This window comes from Lutjanus erythropterus, chromosome 16 (genome assembly GCF_056507025.1).
Source record: "Lutjanus erythropterus isolate fLutEry1 chromosome 16, fLutEry1.hap2, whole genome shotgun sequence".
Lineage (NCBI taxonomy): Eukaryota > Metazoa > Chordata > Actinopteri > Lutjaniformes > Lutjanidae > Lutjanus > Lutjanus erythropterus.
Window position 1 is genome coordinate 26,377,881 of NC_139332.1, and position 18,438 is coordinate 26,396,318.

Here is an 18,438-nt window from a genome sequence, read left to right on the forward strand (position 1 = left end):
GAGATCCGTTATGAATACATGTCTGAATCTCGTGGACACATTTTATGATTTGAGACAGCCTAGTTTCTGCTCAAAAGGCAAAAACACAATCCTCTGTTAGCCTGAAGTGAAGAAAAAGTGTTCTGCACTGGTGTAGGTTGAGCAGTGTGTACTGTATGTGTAGTGGGTATACAGTATGATTATGTGTCAGGAGTGGGTGTAGCGGCTGCATAAAAACAAACATGCATGTGCCCTGCAGGCCCACACCTTTCTGTGATCTCTGTGGTGAATTTGATATACAGAGTGAGTCACAGTGTAATGTGTGCACATCTGTTAATGCTGGCCGTACTTTACTAGGTGTTAAATGGTACTGAGTGCTAACCTCTGATCTCCTTGGTGAATTTGACACGCTGCGAGTCAGTCAGTGGTTTGGTCTGCTCGTTGATGTTCTGTATGTCCAGCACCTCGCACATGAATTCGATCACAGGCTGAGCACGGTAGAAAGCTGTCGCTGACACTGAGGGACAGAACAGATATGACATTCATTCATTAAATCATAAAATAATAACTACAACCAAGAGAAAGAGTCCTTGAGATGGGTTGCAGCAGTGACAAAGGGAGCCTTACAGCAGCCATAATCAATGTCCTGGTCTCATCAGCTTTGGCTACCAATTGCCATGGGGCTCGCCTGGCATGGGCTGCATTCCCAAATATTTTTTTATTTAGCCCCAAATAACTCTCTGTCCTTTGTAGTAACCCTGTTCTGATTGAGCGGGTTGCCCTAAAGATAATGGCAGAGTTGTAATTTTGTATCTTCAGTTAACGTAACAGAAGCGAGATCAACACAAGGACTCGCAGCAGAGAAAGAGAGAGGGAGTTTGCAAATATGGACAGAAGTGTTGATGTGATATAGAAACTTTCTTTGATCATTAAGTCAAACGTGTCTTTACAGTTCTGTGGTTTATGAGGTCACTGAACTGAACTGTGCTGCAGAGTCTGCAGAGTCTCTGGTAACAGTGACAGGCGTCTGGCTCTAAAACCTGCAGCCGCCTTGATCTAGTGAGGTTATTGCTGCCCACATGTGCATGGCGTCAGATCAAGTCGGACACAAATCTAACCAGCGTGCATTGTGCAGCCACCACCGCTGACTGATTCTGCACAGGCCTGGCTCATCTTGACCGAGCCTGTTGAAGTTGGCTGAATTATTGCCCAATGAAACCTGTGATATTTCAATAAAATACAGGACTTGGCACCATTTTAAAGGGAACCATTGTGTTTGTGACATAGGGCAGGGCTAAATACTACATTTGATAGGAAATCTTTGGAGTTTCATTCAAGTTGATTTCAGGGTTTTGCAGAAGGCAGCAGAGATGAGCTACAGATATAGTTAATTTATGTGTGAGATTTAAAGAAAATTTTATATTTGGTATTAGTTGTCAGAATGCATTAAAAAAACATCAAATTAGAGCTTGTTTATCTAGAGAATACCCCAAAACCCCTCTACAGAGGTCTGGGCTAAGCCCTGGATGTCTCCTCAATATAACCAGTTGGACACACTACCCAAACCATTTCAGTCCAGTTAAGAGATCAGGACCGATGTTTACATGACTCTTTTAGGCTTTGTTCTGACTGCAGGCGAGTCAGATTTGGTTTTCAAATTAGATCTTTTAGAAAGTTTCCACACTGCTATCTGCTTATGAACAGAGCAGATTTGTGTGCCCAGACATCACAAACCTATCTGCATGAGTTGCTGTGGTCATGACGTAGGCGTTAGTAACCACATACACTAGTGACGTGGCTTTCCAACATGGAGGCATGTTTTGGAAGCCTCCTTCCAAAGTGCCAGCAGACACTATTTCCATTTGTCCACAGACTGTCTCGTCTTCTATACCGCTTTGCTAGTAGCAGCATGGATTGGGGTGCAAAATTAATTTTGTTGTCCATTGGCCAAATGGCTGGTGAGTGTTCAAATTTTACCAGCCACTCAATAAATTACCACTGTGTTTTTGGCTGGTGAGTGAAGCCACTTGCATATTTTACCAGCATTTGGCTGGTGCTAATTTTTTTGTCCTGATGCATTTACGACACTCTGGATTTTTGACGTCCTTGTTGTGTTTTGCGCTGTGAGTGACACAAAAACGCACTTTGGCTGCTCAAATCTGATTGCAAAATGGCCAAACTGAGATGGATCTGTAGAAATCTGACTGGAATCACATTTCAAGCCACCTCAAAATGTGCCTTGGATCTGAAAGCATGTGTTTTTTTTTCTGCTGTCCAGACTTTCTTAAATCAGTTTGTACACAATCTGAACATGCCAATAAACAAATTCTGGCTAGCAGTCTGAACAAGGACCTGGTCTCATATTAACACAGAGTTTTTAGTGCTGGTGTTGAGAGGACATCTCAAACTACCGCTTTGCTCCCAAGATTCAGGAACTGACTGTAGTGCAAAACTGCCTTGTGAAATACTGAGTTTTACAATTTTAACTGACTTAGCTGGTGCTCCAACTGAAAACAGCCCTGTGGCGGATTAAAATGATGGATGGATACTGATTGGGAAAATGATGTTTCGGGTACAGGAGAGACAATATAATCCTGGAATTTGAGTAATAAATCTGAAGAGTATCAGGTGTGTTTGTAAACTTGGGTATTTATCTTCCTTTTTCTCTTATCTATCTCATCATTACGTGAAGACATCAAGTTCTCTACCCAATTTCAATAGTGGCAGCAGATGTTCTTAGTGGGTAATTTGTCGACTGTTAGTGCCCTGGCATAGAAGGAAGCAGTAGTTGATGGTGGAAATAAACCCATTTCCCGCCCATACAATAAACTGATAATTAGCTATGATTGTGTGCATACAAATACATTAAATCCCGCTGGGTAGAACATTAAGATATATTATCAGTTACCAGCCACATGAATGATCAGCCTGAAACAGAATACTGCACGACAGTTAAAGCCATGTCCATTATAACTAATCACTGTGTTAAGGCCTTTAAATGAATGTACTCAGAGTTAATTTAGATCACAGCAGAGGTCGATCAGATCCTCCCCGGTCTTACCATCGATGTTGAGCATCATGTTCCACATGGCAGGACGGACAGACTGATGGAAACCAAACCACACTTCCCTGCCCCCGCCCAGAGGATGGTAGTAGCCCTCTGGAGGGGAGAAGAACGAGCGCCCCACTGGAGTATACCTGTGTGCAGGACAGCAGACAGAAAAATCAATCATGGACACAATTAATGAAATGATTCTTTTACAATGAAATGTGCACATCAGGTGTTTTCAGACCTATAGTTTGTTTGCTTTGTTATGATTCAGAAACTTATTTGATACAATGCACATGTGAACACAAATGCACCATCATTTGCCCCTTATTCATTTATGTTCACATGGCAACCTTCAAGAGCGGTCCTATAGTTGTCAGGAAAGTGACGCCTGTCCTGTTTTCTGTCCAACAAACAGTCTAAAACTCAAAGACTGTTCATTTAATATCATAAATGACAAAAAAGCAAATCTTTACATTTAAGACACAGGAACAGTTTTGACATTTTTACTTGAAAAACGATTTATCAGTTATCAAAATAGTTGTCAACTACTCAACTGATCATTTTGTCGAAAGGAAATGAATCATTGCAGTTCTCCAAACAAATGAGTTGTGAGAAACACCCTTTATTGTCTGTGTGTAAAGAAACATTCCAGTAAATAGTCTAAACCCATAAGACAGTAGTGTCACAATATGATATTCAAATCAAAATCAACATTACTGATGTAGAGATGGACACAGATATAATCTGGATTTTTTTCATGTTTTTTGTATTAGTCTCTATATAGTCAGGATGAAAAATTTAAGGAATTCCCTCAATATAAACATTTATAATCAGGAATGTACTGTCCTGTGGGTTCAGCTGTTACAGCACTGTGCTACAAAAGCCAGTGGAGCCACATAAGTCATCACACACAGTATTTATATTGTGCAATATGATCTATGAGGAAGACCCAAGACAGCAGGAAATTAAGTAATACAGACAAATAAAAGATGAAAAGCAATAACTGTCAACAGATGTGGAAAAAGATGTGTGTGGTGCGTTTGGAAAAGCAGAGGTGATGAGTATCTGTACCTCATGGAAGGCAGATGCCGTGTGATGACGTCCAGAGCCTGAACGGAGTCCTCGGGGACCTCGTTAAGGTGACCTGACAGGGCTTCCAGCAGCATCTGAAGACTGACCACAGACACCCACTGCAAAGACACCTTGAACGTCTGATCTTTCCCTTCACCGGGCAGAGTTACCTCCAGATCCACCTGAAGATGGAGAGAGAGAGAGAGAGAGAGAGAAACCATGAAGGGACAGGGAAAAATGAGACAAAGGGAGAGACAGAAACAATATATAGGTGTTGGGATTGATGGACAGGTGGTGAGAAGTAACAGGCAGTAAATACTCAAGGGCACAGTAGACTGAAAAAAGAGCATCAGTTTGTCTTTGAAACAAGAAAAGATGGGTTAGAATTAAAACATTACATCGACAGAACCACACAAGAGTCAACCGGTGTAAACAAGAAGTCCACATAATTCTGATGAAATTCTTATTTACTGTATAGCCTATAGTTTTTAATAATGCGTTTAAGGTTTTCGCAACGCCTGGTAAACATTACAGCATTTGTAACGCCCAGAAGCTAATTCTTCTGCACTAGAAGTCAGTGACACCTCTCTCATTTAAACACTGGGTCAGGAAAGTACTCTTTACGAGTCAATTAGAGAAGTTCAGATACAATCATAATAGCTCCTGGGATAGATATTAAAATCTGCGCCTCCTTTATAGAAACTGTCAAAAGAATACTCTTCACCTGATATAATTTTCTCTTACACACCTACAGACACATGCAATGGCAAACTGGAGCCACTGATGCAAATGTTCCTATGCTAAGCACTGCTAAACAACATTCATTTTGGGAAATGTCTGCAACCACATTACAGTGTTTCTCTTCTATCTGTAAAGGCTCGGCACGCCACCAGGCTAGCATGCACCCTGACCCAGAGGGGTTGGTTTCACAAACTAGACTAGTTTGTAATGTTAGACTCATCTTAATTAGTCTATTGCAAGTTAGTCAGTCTTAATTTTTTGGAAATTGCCTAAGTGTAAGACAAAAAAAAAAAAAAAAAAAATAGACACTTTACCCACCTACTTTAGTTTGACTCGGGCTTAAGACTCATGTTACTATGGCAACAATGCCAAAAGTGCCACCATTTGATCAGTAGCACCCAACAACAAATATCTTATTATTATCTTCTATCTTTTTGAACATCTTTGATGCTCCTCTCAACGGTGGGATTGACACCGTTTACTGTCACTGCAATTTTTTTCCATATCAGATTTTTTTTTGTTTTGTTTCACTCTTCAATAAATTTTCTAACTAAAATGTCTTTGTAACAGTTGAGTTCCTGCTGGGGTAAACAGAGCTCAGCAGATGGATGTGGTCACTTAAGTCTTTGTTTTTATGTTGTTTTAAGAAAGGTCTTAATTTACCCAGAATTCATTGTGCCATAGTCCTATTAAACATAGTTAAGAGCTAAACTGCTTTGTGCAACTGATGAATTTAGACATCTATCTTATGTTTGACTGTTACATCTAAGCCAGAGACAAATTTTTTTTTGTCAAAAATGACAAAATATAATTTAATTCAGAAATCATATTGTTTTTCCTATAATTGCATGGGTGAGGCGGCTCGGACAGTCGCGAGTTTCTCTCCTCTCCTCTGTGTTTCACTGAAGGTGGAGCAGACACGGAGCGGAGCAGAGGGAGACACAGGTGAGGGAGATTGCCAGAGTAGATACCGTTACCTCGCTGAGCTGCTGTGGCTCGTACGTGTGCAGTGGTCACACAGAAAGTGCTGCTGCCCTGTCTTTCTACAGCAAGTTTGCAGAACAGTTGTGAAGAGAATTTTTTTCCCTCAGTGAGGAAAAGAGAAGGAGAAGCGCAGAGAGCGCACCGGAAAACTACTGCCCTTTACCTAATTTTTTCACATCTGTGACCTATTCTACAGATACAGACATTTAACTGTATTGAATGGTATCATGTCGCTGGTATATGTCAATATGACTGTCAACATGTACTGGTCATATTTATGCTGAGAGACGTGCGTGTTGAGTGGTATTTATGAATAAAGTGTCTTCAAAAAAGGGTTTTGACAGAGATGCAGATTTTTAAGACAACTGAGGCACTTTTCCTCCCCCTTTTCTTTGTGAACTAGGGAAACTAAATAAAAGGTTAAAGTGAAATTTCACCCCAAAACACCTTGACACATTTAAAATAGATTATTCACCAAAAATCATTTACACACTGTCTCCGCTAGTCGTCTCTCACATTAACACACTAACAAATGACACAGTTTGAGGACGTCATGAAGTAGCGTGGGACCATCGGAGCTGTTGTCATCACTGTTAAGCAAACACCGCTGCCAATGAAAATCTGACATGACTCAGACAGGAATCATGTTCTTGGACAAGGCAGATTATCAAAGTTTTTTTTTATGTTATGTTTAGTCACACTCTCAGACTTCCTACCTCACTGTCTGACATATCCCAATTCTTTGGACTGTGTTTTCTCTGCCTCGTATCCCGTTTTCACAGAAGTTATAGCAACTCACTGCTGAAACGCCCCACTGCCTTGAATAAATAATGGATTTCTCTGGATCTGACCATTGCTGGATACATTTGGGATGATGTAAGTACACAACTCGAAATACCAACCCTGTCTCTTCCAATTGGCAGTGGATGTGCTGTGTACATGTTCCTCTTCCCGTCGTAGCCAGGCTGTCGGTCTCCAAAGATCTGCATCTTGAAGTGCCGCACCATGGTGTCCACCACCTCCCTTTGAAGACAGGGACAACACGATGGTGAGCGAACAAACCACACAGGCCTGTAACTTACCTACTACAAGAAGTTTGTATGTATGTTAGTCAGTTAAAATGAAGCAGGGGAACATTTTTATTTAACAAATATAATAAGAATTTTATTTTTGATGTTAGATTTTCTGGTTATTACAGAGGGAAAAATACTGATTTGGTCCACACAGGCCCCCAAAATCAACAAAATATCAGAGTTCCTTGTAGTAGCTTTAATATTTCTGGCAACAATCCAAAAAGTTGCCATGCAGTTTCATAATGCAATACATCAAAATGTTTTTTCTAAAATGTTCTCATTTACTTGTATCTAAAACTACCTGCCCCTAGGAGAAAAGTAGGACAATTTGTTATTTTAATAGCTACAGCTTCAACAGGCAATTCAACAATATCGAACACAAAGAAAAAAATGACTCTCCCCTCATGCATATTTTCTGCCAAAACGTGTTGGTAGATTTACCTGTTGACCCTCCGAGGCCGTTTCTCAGGCTTGATGTCGATATCATAGTGATAGACATCAATCTTGGGAATCTGCACCTGGAAGTGGTTGGCAAGGAGCCGGATGGGTTTCCCCACCGTGCCAAGGCCGGGACGCCGTGGAGGCTGAAACAGAGAGGGTGGGGCGGGCGGGCCTGGATACAAGAGAGAAAAAATTATGTTAGTGAAATCAGCCACAAATTATCTTTTTTTTTAAATTTTAAATTCATTTTTTCACATTACAAGCGTAAACTGCCACTTTCTTGTAAACCTATAAGGGCTTTTATTTACATGGTTGACATTCAAGTGACCACTTTGCATAAGAATATCAGTAACTTTCTTAATTTTAAGGGTTCAGTTCATGCAATTGAAATGCATGCATCCCACATGAAATAATTAAGCTTCAAATAAAGCATATTCTGGACTGAACAAAAGGTGGCGACAGTGGCAGCGTGCACATTTATCATTGCATCACACGTCAAATCATGAAGATGAATGTGCGTGGCGTAACGCCAAGCTTGTTGCAAACAATCTCATCAGTGACACCTGCTTGAATGCACTGAAATGGCCCCGCAGACCCACATACACGCTTTGATTGATCCGTAACTCCGGCCCCTGACCTACATGGGTCAACAGGGGCCAGGCAAAACAATGACCTCCAATTATCTTTCGGCCCGCCCCCCAGCTCCACCCAGACACACAGGGCGCCCACCCCTCACGCTGAGACAAAGAGTGAGATCCTCTCAGACAGACAGCAGCAGGGCCATATGGAGGGGTGCCACACATAGAGTCTGGGATTACCGTTACACACGGTAAACGCCACACACATGTACATTATGCACAGTATATCCAACTAGAGCTGCAACAATGAATTGATTACCTGTCAACCATTAAATTAATCGCAAACTATTTTGATAATTATTTTGAGTCACTTTAATAAAATAATGTTCAAGTTCTCTGATTACAGCTTCTCAAATGTGAATTATTTCTGGTTTCTTTACTCCTCTAAACCATAAACTGAATATCTTTGCGTTCTGGACAAAACAAACATTTGAGGACGTCACCTTAGGCTCTAGGACACCCATCAATTAATCGAGAAAATGATTGACAGTTTAATGGATACTGAAAAGAATTGTTGGTTGCAGCCCTAATATGCATAGATACCTAAAAAAGGTGTGGTGCCCATGAGTCTTACACTGTAGCATGAAATGCCGCAGGCACAGGAGGAAAACAAAGTCTTGCACAGCCGTTAAAAAGACCTTGGGCCTCATCTTGCTACATGTGAACCTGACTGTGACAAGGCATGTATCTCTCACATCAATACTACTCATTGACACTGACATGGAGGGAAGGAGGTGCTGCCTGCTCTGTCTGTCAAAATCTTCAAAATGTGTTGTTTTGTCCTGCTGTGCATCACTCTGAACAAGAGCGTCCGCAAAATCCTCGAAGAAGAATGACTGAATTTAGTTAGAAAACCAAAGCATACCAAAGATTGAAAAGAAAATATCTCAGACTAGTCTGACATGCATGAACTGATGAAGCTTCTTGGTTGAGAGGCGAAATGTCTTCAAAGACATACAAACAAGTCCAGTTGCCTTCGATTTAATCTTTTCTCGAGGCTATATTTTGTGGTTCTAAAAGTTGAAACACTGCTACTTTTGTCCACAGGGAGCTCCAAAAATAAACACGATATTAAGGTTCATGATAGTAGCTTTAAATGAAGGTTATTTTAGACAACTAAAACTAAAGACTAGGTCTCAAAAACTAAGACTAAAAACTAGACTAAAACTAATACTGAAACCAATAAAAACTAGAGCTGCAGCAGTTAATCAATTCTTAAATTAAATCGGCAACTATGACAGTAAACCAAATATCTCTGTGTTGTGGACAAAGACATTTGAGGACGTCGCCTTTTGAAACCATTTTCAGATATCACTAAAAAATAATTGTTAGTTGCAACCTCACATATGTTTATTGGGACTTGAGTCTCTACATGACTATGAGTCACTTACACTGACAAAGTGTTGTGTTTATATTGTAATACCGAGTCTGAATTTCTTATATCTTGCCCTGGTACACCCCCCACCTATTATACCAGAAATACACTAAACTGACAAAGAAATTTAAATGAAATAAAAATAAATATGAATGAAAATGCAAAAATATTATAATAACTCTGATAAACAAGCTAAAATAACATTGTGTTTGTGGTATTGAGGGAGGTTGGAGGAGGCTGCTTAATGCTTTTGTCAACTGACAGCTAAGGGACTGCGGGGGTCCTCCTGAACTCCATGCACCCACACGCTCCAGTTAGCAAGTGAAGCGCGAGAGCACGGACAATCGGGACCCTCCCCATCGCTTCCTGAAAACATGCTCCCTAACATGCCCTCATGTAGCCTGGGCCCCAAATCACCTCCCCTGCTCCCCCGCCCCTCCTCCTCTACCTCCTCCTCCGTCATACAAATAAACCATTAGCTTGATTTCACCGTCATTCAGATTTTCTACATAATTTTGCTGATGATAAGAGTCTCAAATAAGAAGCTGTTTGTTGCACGTCTGCTATTCTTTGTCACGACTTTGGATTAAAATTATCTGATGATTCACTCGACTTTGTCCTACTGGCCTTGTTACCGATGGCAACAAAAGGCGTACCAAGTGTTCTACGCTGTGCTGCAAGCTGAACATTGTGTGTGAGTAATTCCATATTATGTTTCACAAGCACAGTAAAGCATTTCAAGTGCATTGTAATTCAATAGAAATACAACTGGATGCATTTATGCCTCCATTTTGATGTGTTGTGTTGATGGTGTGGACGGAAAGCCTCACGAGCAGGAGAGTGTGTCCATATGTCCTCGGTTATGTGTGCATGAGGGTAGACAGAAAGTCTGAACAAAATGCAGTTCAAGACAACACAACAACCGCAAAAATTACCATGCAGTTGAGTCAAAACCTCTTTCATCCAATCTCAAAAAATGAATACAAGTTTGACCTTTCAGAGAGCTCATACGCACTGCAAGGCTAGTGTATTCAGGGCTTCTGCAGGGTCTATCAGTTTAGATTTAAAGGTATAATATGCACATTTTCTTTCACTTTAAATCATCACTATGACTGACTTAAAGTTTGTGGTGTTTGCTGCAGCTCCTCTGCTTGTATTTCCTTATTTTTGTAATTATTCTGCTGTGTTCTAGACACTTTACCAACCCAAAATATTAGGATTTGATGTGCTGGTATCTTTCTTGGTCATTTACAGACATCTCGGACAAATCCAATCTCAAAACATGAATACAAGTTTGACCTTTTAACAAGGCTAATTCAAACCGCAAGGCTACCGTATTCAAGGTTTCTGTAGGTTTTAGAGAGTTTGATTTAATAGCTGTTTCAAGATCATACTAGGGCTGCAACCAATTGTCATTTTCACCTTTTTTACAATAAAATGTCAGAAAATATTGAAATTGGTTTGACCAACAGGTCAGAAACCAAAACATTTCAGGTTAAAGGATATTAAAATCAGACAAAAGCAGCAAGTCCTCAAACAATAGAGATAGTTCATAATTTTTGCTCAATAAAAGGGAAAATATTGGCAAAATCTGTACTTTTACCTCACATGAACATGAAATTTGCTGGTCTACTGCTGCCTCAATCTGCTAGTTTATGTTATTGTATGACTTCAATTAATCGACCAAACTTTTCAAAAACGCTGAAGTCACATAACACACGCAAATTAACCAACTGATGCAGCGGTAAACCAGCAACTCCTGTGATCTGCAAGGCAGAATTGCTGTTTTCGCCAGTGGAGTCTGCTGGCTTTGGAGAGAACGATATTTGGCTTATGCAATGGCAGTTTCCTGGCAGAAAAGGCTGTCTGTAGGCAAGGTTAAGCAGTGAAAAATATTATAAATATAGTGCACACTTAAACTCCTTCTCCAAACTGGGGGCATGCTGACATCTGTAGGTAATACACTATCACAAAATGCATCATACAATCCCACTTCAAATAATCCAAACTATCCCTTTAAGACGTGCAGGTCCCTTGTGTATTCAACTGTATGACATTGTGCATGAGTTTGTATTTCTTCTTTTCCTGTTTGCTCAGTGCTTGTACAGGTACTACAGAAAGAGGTTTACTCCACGTGTGAGAGGTGCAACGAGTTCGAGGTCTTCCTCTTCCACTTTCACCAAAAACAGAGCTGTACCTATATATAACCTCCTCAGCTGCCACACTACTACACTTCCCAACGTGTGTGTGTGTGTCTAAACATGAAATGCCTCAACCCATCCACAACCCTCACAGTCAGCACCACCAACCCAATGCCAAGGTTTTATGGCTGCAAGCAACAATTATCTTTTATTAGATTAACCTGACAATTATTGTCTTGGTCAGAAAACAGCCTGTGAACCAAACCAATGTCACCAAATTGCTTGTTTGTCTGACCAACAGCCAAAACCCCAAAAATATTCTGTTTACTATCACATAAGACAAATGAAGCAACACATTTTCACAACTGAGAAGCTGGAAGTGTTGGGCTGAAATGATTAATTTGATTATCAAAACACTTTCAGATTAATTTCCTGCCAATCAACTAGCAGATGAATAGACCAGTGCAGCTCTAAATGAGTTTCTAACATGTTCCATCTAATTGATTTGGTTTGTTTCTTCATTCAGCTATGTCGCAGGTTAGTTTATGTGGAGCCAAAGGGAATGATACAAATACATGCAACTCATGAAACTGAAAGAACACTAAGTGTAAAAGATGCCAATGCAGGGCTGCAATCAAACTGTTTAGTGAATAACACGTCAAAAAAATTTGTGAAAACTGCCAAGCATAAGCCCTAGGCACCTTCTTCAAATGTCTTGTTTTGTTCGACCAACGGTCCAAAACCCAAATATATTCAGTTTTCAATGATATGACAAAGAAAAGCATCAACTCCTGTCATGTGTGAAGCTGAAACCAGAGACTGCTTGGCATCTTTTCACCATTTTTGCATGAAGAATGATTATTTTCCTGTCCATCTACTTATTAATTAATCTTTTCAGCTCTAATCAAATGACATCAAAACAAAATCAAGCAGCAAACACTAACAAGCATGGGGATTTTCTATGCAAATGAGGACCTAGAGTACAGCTTGGGGTAAATGTTGGGTCACTTCACTATTTTGTACCGCCTCAACGATGAGAGACAAAAAAAACACACAACTTGGCCTACATTCATGCAAATGAGGATATTTTAGGGCCCCCAACCTGGAAAAGACCCATCATGGGGAAAAGGCGGTTGCAGGCGAGCAGCCATAACTAAACTCACCAAGAGCTTCCAATATGAGAAAATAGAGGAGAAATGATGACCATCCATCATTTACTTCTTAATCAGAAATTAAAGCTAAAAACGTGACAAACATAACGAGACACCTTCTTTAAAGGGATGTGTTTTCTGAATGTGTCCTTTGCTCATGTGCATGAATGGCAAAAGCATGTTTTAATGCTCATTAGTTTAGTGTAGGGCCACAACTAAACATTATTTTGTGTTCTTTAAAGAAGAAATCTGTAATATATTTACTGTAATTTATCATAAAATGACCACGATGTGTCAGAGATTAAGAAAACACTGAAATCTGGCTGCACCGTCAACAACGTTAAAGACAAAATGTCCTTTTGAAATTTCTATTTAATTGTTTTAGTTTGTCCGTTTCACGTTAATTAGAGTTCTAATTAATGCCAAATGTTCGCTCAGTGAGTTAGTGTCTGTTTATGCATTGCCGGAAATCACTGATAAACTTTTAGAAGAAGTGGATGTTTATAACTGTTAAGTTGAGCAACATGCTAATGGTGTCTGGCAGGCAGTGAGACAGTGACCAAACACTGAATTCCAACGCTAAAGCGCACTGTGGGACTCGTTGTTGCTTGTTACTGTCAAATTACAACGTTGTGCTCAGTATATTACAGTATAACAAATAGGATTGCAACCTATTTAATATACAGTCTATGGCACAACTCACTATTTGGATGCAGTGCTCATTTTTAGACACACAACAGCCACATATTGCTCCTTTAAGGTGGAGCATAAAAGTCTGTGTTTGACAAAACCAGTAAAACATTCTAAATAGAGCTAAACATCACATAAAGGGATTCTATAGACTTGTCAAAGGTGGCATTTAGGCCTTGTTTTAAAACGGCACGCCAAGCAAGCTTCCTCCATAATTTTCTGCTTGTGCTCCGAGTGAGACAGAGCTGCATCTACTTTGAGTCACAGAGGAAGTGAAATTAGCTTTTTCCTGGCACGGAAAATGACAGATGCACCGGAGGCCAACAAGTCTTTCTGAGCGTTTCAGCTTGGATCCAAATCGACCACGAGCATCTTCGAGGAGCACCACAACACGACACAAAGATTACCACCTGCCCGTCCAACTGCGCTGATATTTTTCTTCAGTGATATGTTTAACACCCATACCATTATACCGTGCACTGCACAAGCACATTTGTGGAGAGAGGTTTGTTATTCCTGCCCTGTAGAGCCTTAGTAATGCTATGCGTGTCCCTGGTAACCACGGTGTGATCGAGCAGGGAGACAGCTGGGCTTAAGCTAAGCATGAGGATGATGGCTTGGCCTGGTGATGAGTCAGAGATGAACGGCACTGAGCGGGGCGCGCACTGACGCCCACACCTGCAAATCACCTGGATTAAGGTACAAAACTGGACTGTGAAAAAAGGCAGGAATACTGAGACAGACCCCTCACACAGAGGAAATATCCACCGCTCAGTGTAGAGAAGTTTAATTCTCAGTTGTTGCTTCAGGAGTTACTGGTTTTGAGTTTAAGCGTTCAGATCCAACGCAATGCCCGTTTTTATTTGCCCCTATGCAAATGATTTTATTTATTAATAGTTATCAAATAACAAGGAAGACTACAGTTAAATGGCATGTTTAATCTAGGGCTGCAATGTCTATAAAATGTCTGAAAACAGTAAAAACAAAAAAAGTCCATGCCAGTTTCTCCAACTCCAAGGTGATGTCTTCAAACATATTTTTTGGTCAGTCCAAAACCCACATATTCAGTTAATATGATAACAAACTGAGAAAAGCAGAACCTTTCTCTATTTGAGAGGTTGAAAACAGTAATTTCTGATATTTATGTATGAGAAATTACTTTTTTCCCCCAACCTGCCCGCTCAGGCAAGTGAGTTGCTATATTTATTAACAAGCAGTCTTTTTTGTTGAACCCTGAATTTGTGGGCAAAACAAGACATTTGAGGACATCATCTTGGGCTTTGGGAAACAGCGATCAACTATTTCGTCCAGGATTTGCCCCAGTCTCTCTACATTCATCAAGTGGATTCATTTATTTATATTGGGATACTTATTAATTTCTCGCATAAAATGAAAGATATTGAACTTGAATAGTCTCATGGTGACAATGTGTGTTTCTGCTTCAGTTTCTATCTGAACACCACTTCTAAACAGTTGCACCTCACAAATTTGGAAACCATAAAGAAAGAGCTTTAACCAGCTGCTTTGGGACTTCATGACGTCATCATACACAGCCTTTGGGGGCCCTGCTTAAAGACCTCCAGCCACCCTGAAGTAAAAGTTACAGATTTCTTCAGAAACACAACTGAACAAGGAGGCCAACAAAGGCACTATTTAAATTAAAATTTGCAATGGGAACATATTGCTCTCAGGTGCAGGGTCAGAGATAACTTGTAGTTTGTATATCAGCTTTAAAGTAAGCAACGTGGCATAATTTGTGTATCACTTTGCTGATACTACTGGGCTGACTGCAGAATTGAAACTGCCTGATCTTGTTAGTCAAACTGTATAGTGGCAATTAATACAGCTGTTGATTAAGTTAATCTAAAAAACTTGTTTTGTACATAACTTTTTACTAAAGACGCTCATAAAGATGTCCCCTACTATAGGCCAATATGAGTGTAAAAGGTCTGACATAGAACTGCACACAACAGCCATACTGCTGTATTCCTATTTATCATTATAAATGTGAGTTAGAGACATACTCTGCAGGGTTTTCCAAAAAAACAAAAAACAACGTATCCTTCTCAATAATCATTTATGACCCACTAGAAGTGTGTGATGGGGTCTGTATGTGCAGAGACCCTGACCTCTGCCTGTATTTTCTCATTAATCTTGCAGTGTTCGAGATACTTTACAACCCAAAATGTCAGCATTTCACATCCTGGTAATGTTTTCACAAACAGCAATGGACAAATCCTGCCTTTTCTACCTTTAAATTATGATATCTGTGATATTTAACACCTGCAAAAACAATCAATTTTGGAAGGTACACATTCATTCAATATAAGTTCTCTGTGAAAACTGTACCTGTTGTTTGAAATTTTAGATTCATAAAGTAAATTTTCAGGGTGTCTAAAGGGATCAACAGGTTAAATGTACAACTTTTTACTGCCTCTGTTGAATTAGATTGAAGGCAAATGTTGCGATAAAACTAAACACCAAATTTGAAAATACAGGTGTACTCTTCTGAGTACACACATGTAAGATAAGCACAGCAAAGGCCTGAAAGGCTAACAGTCTAAGGTCTTTTATGAATAAATATAAAATTAAGATATTTTAAACCTTTTTAAGGGACCTGTAGCCTCCTGGATTTTGCAGCGCAGCAGCTGCTGTCATCATGGATAAAAACCTGGTGGCTTGCACTGATTATGTGCGACAAGACAACGAGGCTGCCCCCCCTACACACACACACCTGTGGATGGTGGAACAATACTGTTGTTCCCTAACATTCCCCTGGACCTTCACAACACCATGAATCTGTTTAATATTTATTACAAAACTGCTGCTGAGCAAATGTCCTCCTTAAATAATGCATCTAGGTTTTCCCTTCATGTCACCACATTTGTTCTAGAGAATGTATGCAATGTGTATGGACATTAGGGCTTGACAATACGAATAAAAAAAACCAAAACAAATCAAATTGAGATTATTTAAACAGACATTGCGATACGATTCAAAATTAGTGGGAATGAGCATTTTTTTGCAACACAATTTTCATTTTCACAGAAACACACTCATGATAATGTGACATTTGTTGGAAGTCTCGCCAAACAAACATGTTTTCTTACATCTGGAGAACAAGATTTGTATGCCAGGGCAGCTCTGCAGCGCTACAACACTTGATTATAAAGCTGTTTTGCTGCACATTTTTCCTTTATCAAAAAGATGCAGCTTCTGGGATTTAGATATTGCAACTAACATTTTAACAATTCATTGTCAAGTAGTCTGCTGATAAATTTCTCAATTAGTTGACTAATTGTTTGGTCTATAAAATGTCAGAATGGTGCAAAATGTTGACCAGTGTTTCCCAAAGTACATGGTGACATCCTCAAATCCACAAAATTCTCAAAAGAATAAAGAAACCATGAAATATTCACATTTAAGAAGCTAGAATCAGATAATTTAGGCCTTTTCTTTCCATAAAAAATATTCAAACCATTTTCTGGTTCTAAAAATACTTGCCAATTACAACAAAAATAAGACATGAGTTTCTCTGCAAGCTGCATTCAATACATCATGCAAGTATGTAAAAGCACAAAGTGAATAATTCTGTCAGAAAAAGTGAGGTAAACAAGCATTTTCCATGTTGTGACAATACAAACGCACTGTATTTGTGGGTGTATCTGCAGAGACCCTGCCTTGTCTGTATTTCTTATTATCTTACTGTGCTTGGGACTCTACACCAACACAAAACTTCAGTGTTTCACACCCTGGGAATGAGAAACAACAATGAACTATCTTTCTGGTGTGTTTACGAACAGTTCAGACAAATCTCTCTAATTTTACCTGTAATCAGTTGAGTAATTAATCAATTGGATCAGATGTTTGAGCTATAAAATGTCAGAAAATTGTTTTTAAAAAAAAGGTTGATCAGTGTTTCCCAAAGCCCAAGATGACATCCTCAAATGTCTTGCTTTGCCCACAGCTCATAGATATCGTGATATTGTGAAGGAGTACAGAAATCAGGAAAAAAAATGTGCATTTAAGAAGCTGGAATCAAAAAATTGACGTTTTTTCCCTAAAAAAAAAATTCTCAACCTGAATAATCAATTTTCAAAATATAATAATAATCGATTAATTGTGACAACAGGAAAGGACATGCAGCCATTCAACAAAAATAAGACATGATTTCTCTGCAAGCTGCATTCAGTTCCTTATGCAGGTATGTAAAGGCGCATTTCACAAACAAAATGAATGACTGTAGGGGGGAAAAAAATGAGGTAAACACACATTTTGCACGTTGTGACAGCACAAACGTATGGTATCTGTGGGTGTACAGGTGTGTGGCGGATTTTCCACCGCATGCTTTATCATTAGATCGCTGCATCACTGCAAAATAAGTGCCTTTGTTATCATATACTGTAGGAGATGAGTAATATGGAGCTGGCCCGCAGATCTGATCGATAAAAGCGCCATTCATCCCCGCTGGGCTCCCACAGACGCATAAAAACAGTCCCAAAACACGCACGTCGGCTCATTTAACGCCTCTAACGTGTGTGTTATTGGCATTTATTTTGTTTTCCACCCATCGCTGTCATCTTGGACGAGGGCAGCCCGAAGAGACGCACTGTTCCTGATGGCGATGGTACAAATTTAAAGAGGGAGATTTGACACAGGTGGGATATTTGGTCAAATTTCGACATGATTGTGAGGTTTAAGCGCGGAAATCGGGTGGCAAATACGGCTAAAAAGAAACACATCGTGAACAAACATCAACGTAAACACACCACGACGCGGAAGGAAGGAGGAAGGAAGGTCCTAGTTAAATCCCCACTCACACACACACACACATACACAATGCCTGCCAGCCCCGACACGACGGGCTGAGCGTGCTTCAGATAAATAAAACCGCGCAGACATGACGGGATAACCGATAAAAACACCAACTCTCCTCGTAAAGACAGAAAACGTGGCTCCCTCGTGGTGTAAATAAAGTCACACACACATATACAAACACACCCGGGCTGGGCCTCGGTGTGTTTTCCCGTCAGCCCGTCGAGGCCTCGCTGCAGCCGCGGCCCCCAGTGAAGCGACGCACACACGGCTCCGCTCCTCGCTCC

At 40.0% G+C, this 18,438-nt stretch overlaps 1 protein-coding gene across 2 annotated transcripts in view; it reads right to left on the reverse strand.

The window, feature by feature from the left end:
- Positions 1 to 18,438, reverse strand: part of ago4 (argonaute RISC component 4) — a 35,332-nt gene that overhangs the window by 16,680 nt on the left and 214 nt on the right. For both annotated transcript variants that reach the window (XM_084739360.1, XM_084739359.1), the window contains exons 2-6: positions 7,342 to 7,513; positions 6,730 to 6,850; positions 4,103 to 4,284; positions 3,041 to 3,177; positions 362 to 496 (exon numbers count right to left, since the gene is read on the reverse strand). In XM_084739360.1, coding sequence (XP_084595486.1) covers positions 362 to 496; positions 3,041 to 3,177; positions 4,103 to 4,284; positions 6,730 to 6,850; positions 7,342 to 7,513 — 747 coding nt within the window. The remainder of the gene's footprint in view (positions 1 to 361; positions 497 to 3,040; positions 3,178 to 4,102; positions 4,285 to 6,729; positions 6,851 to 7,341; positions 7,514 to 18,438) is intronic.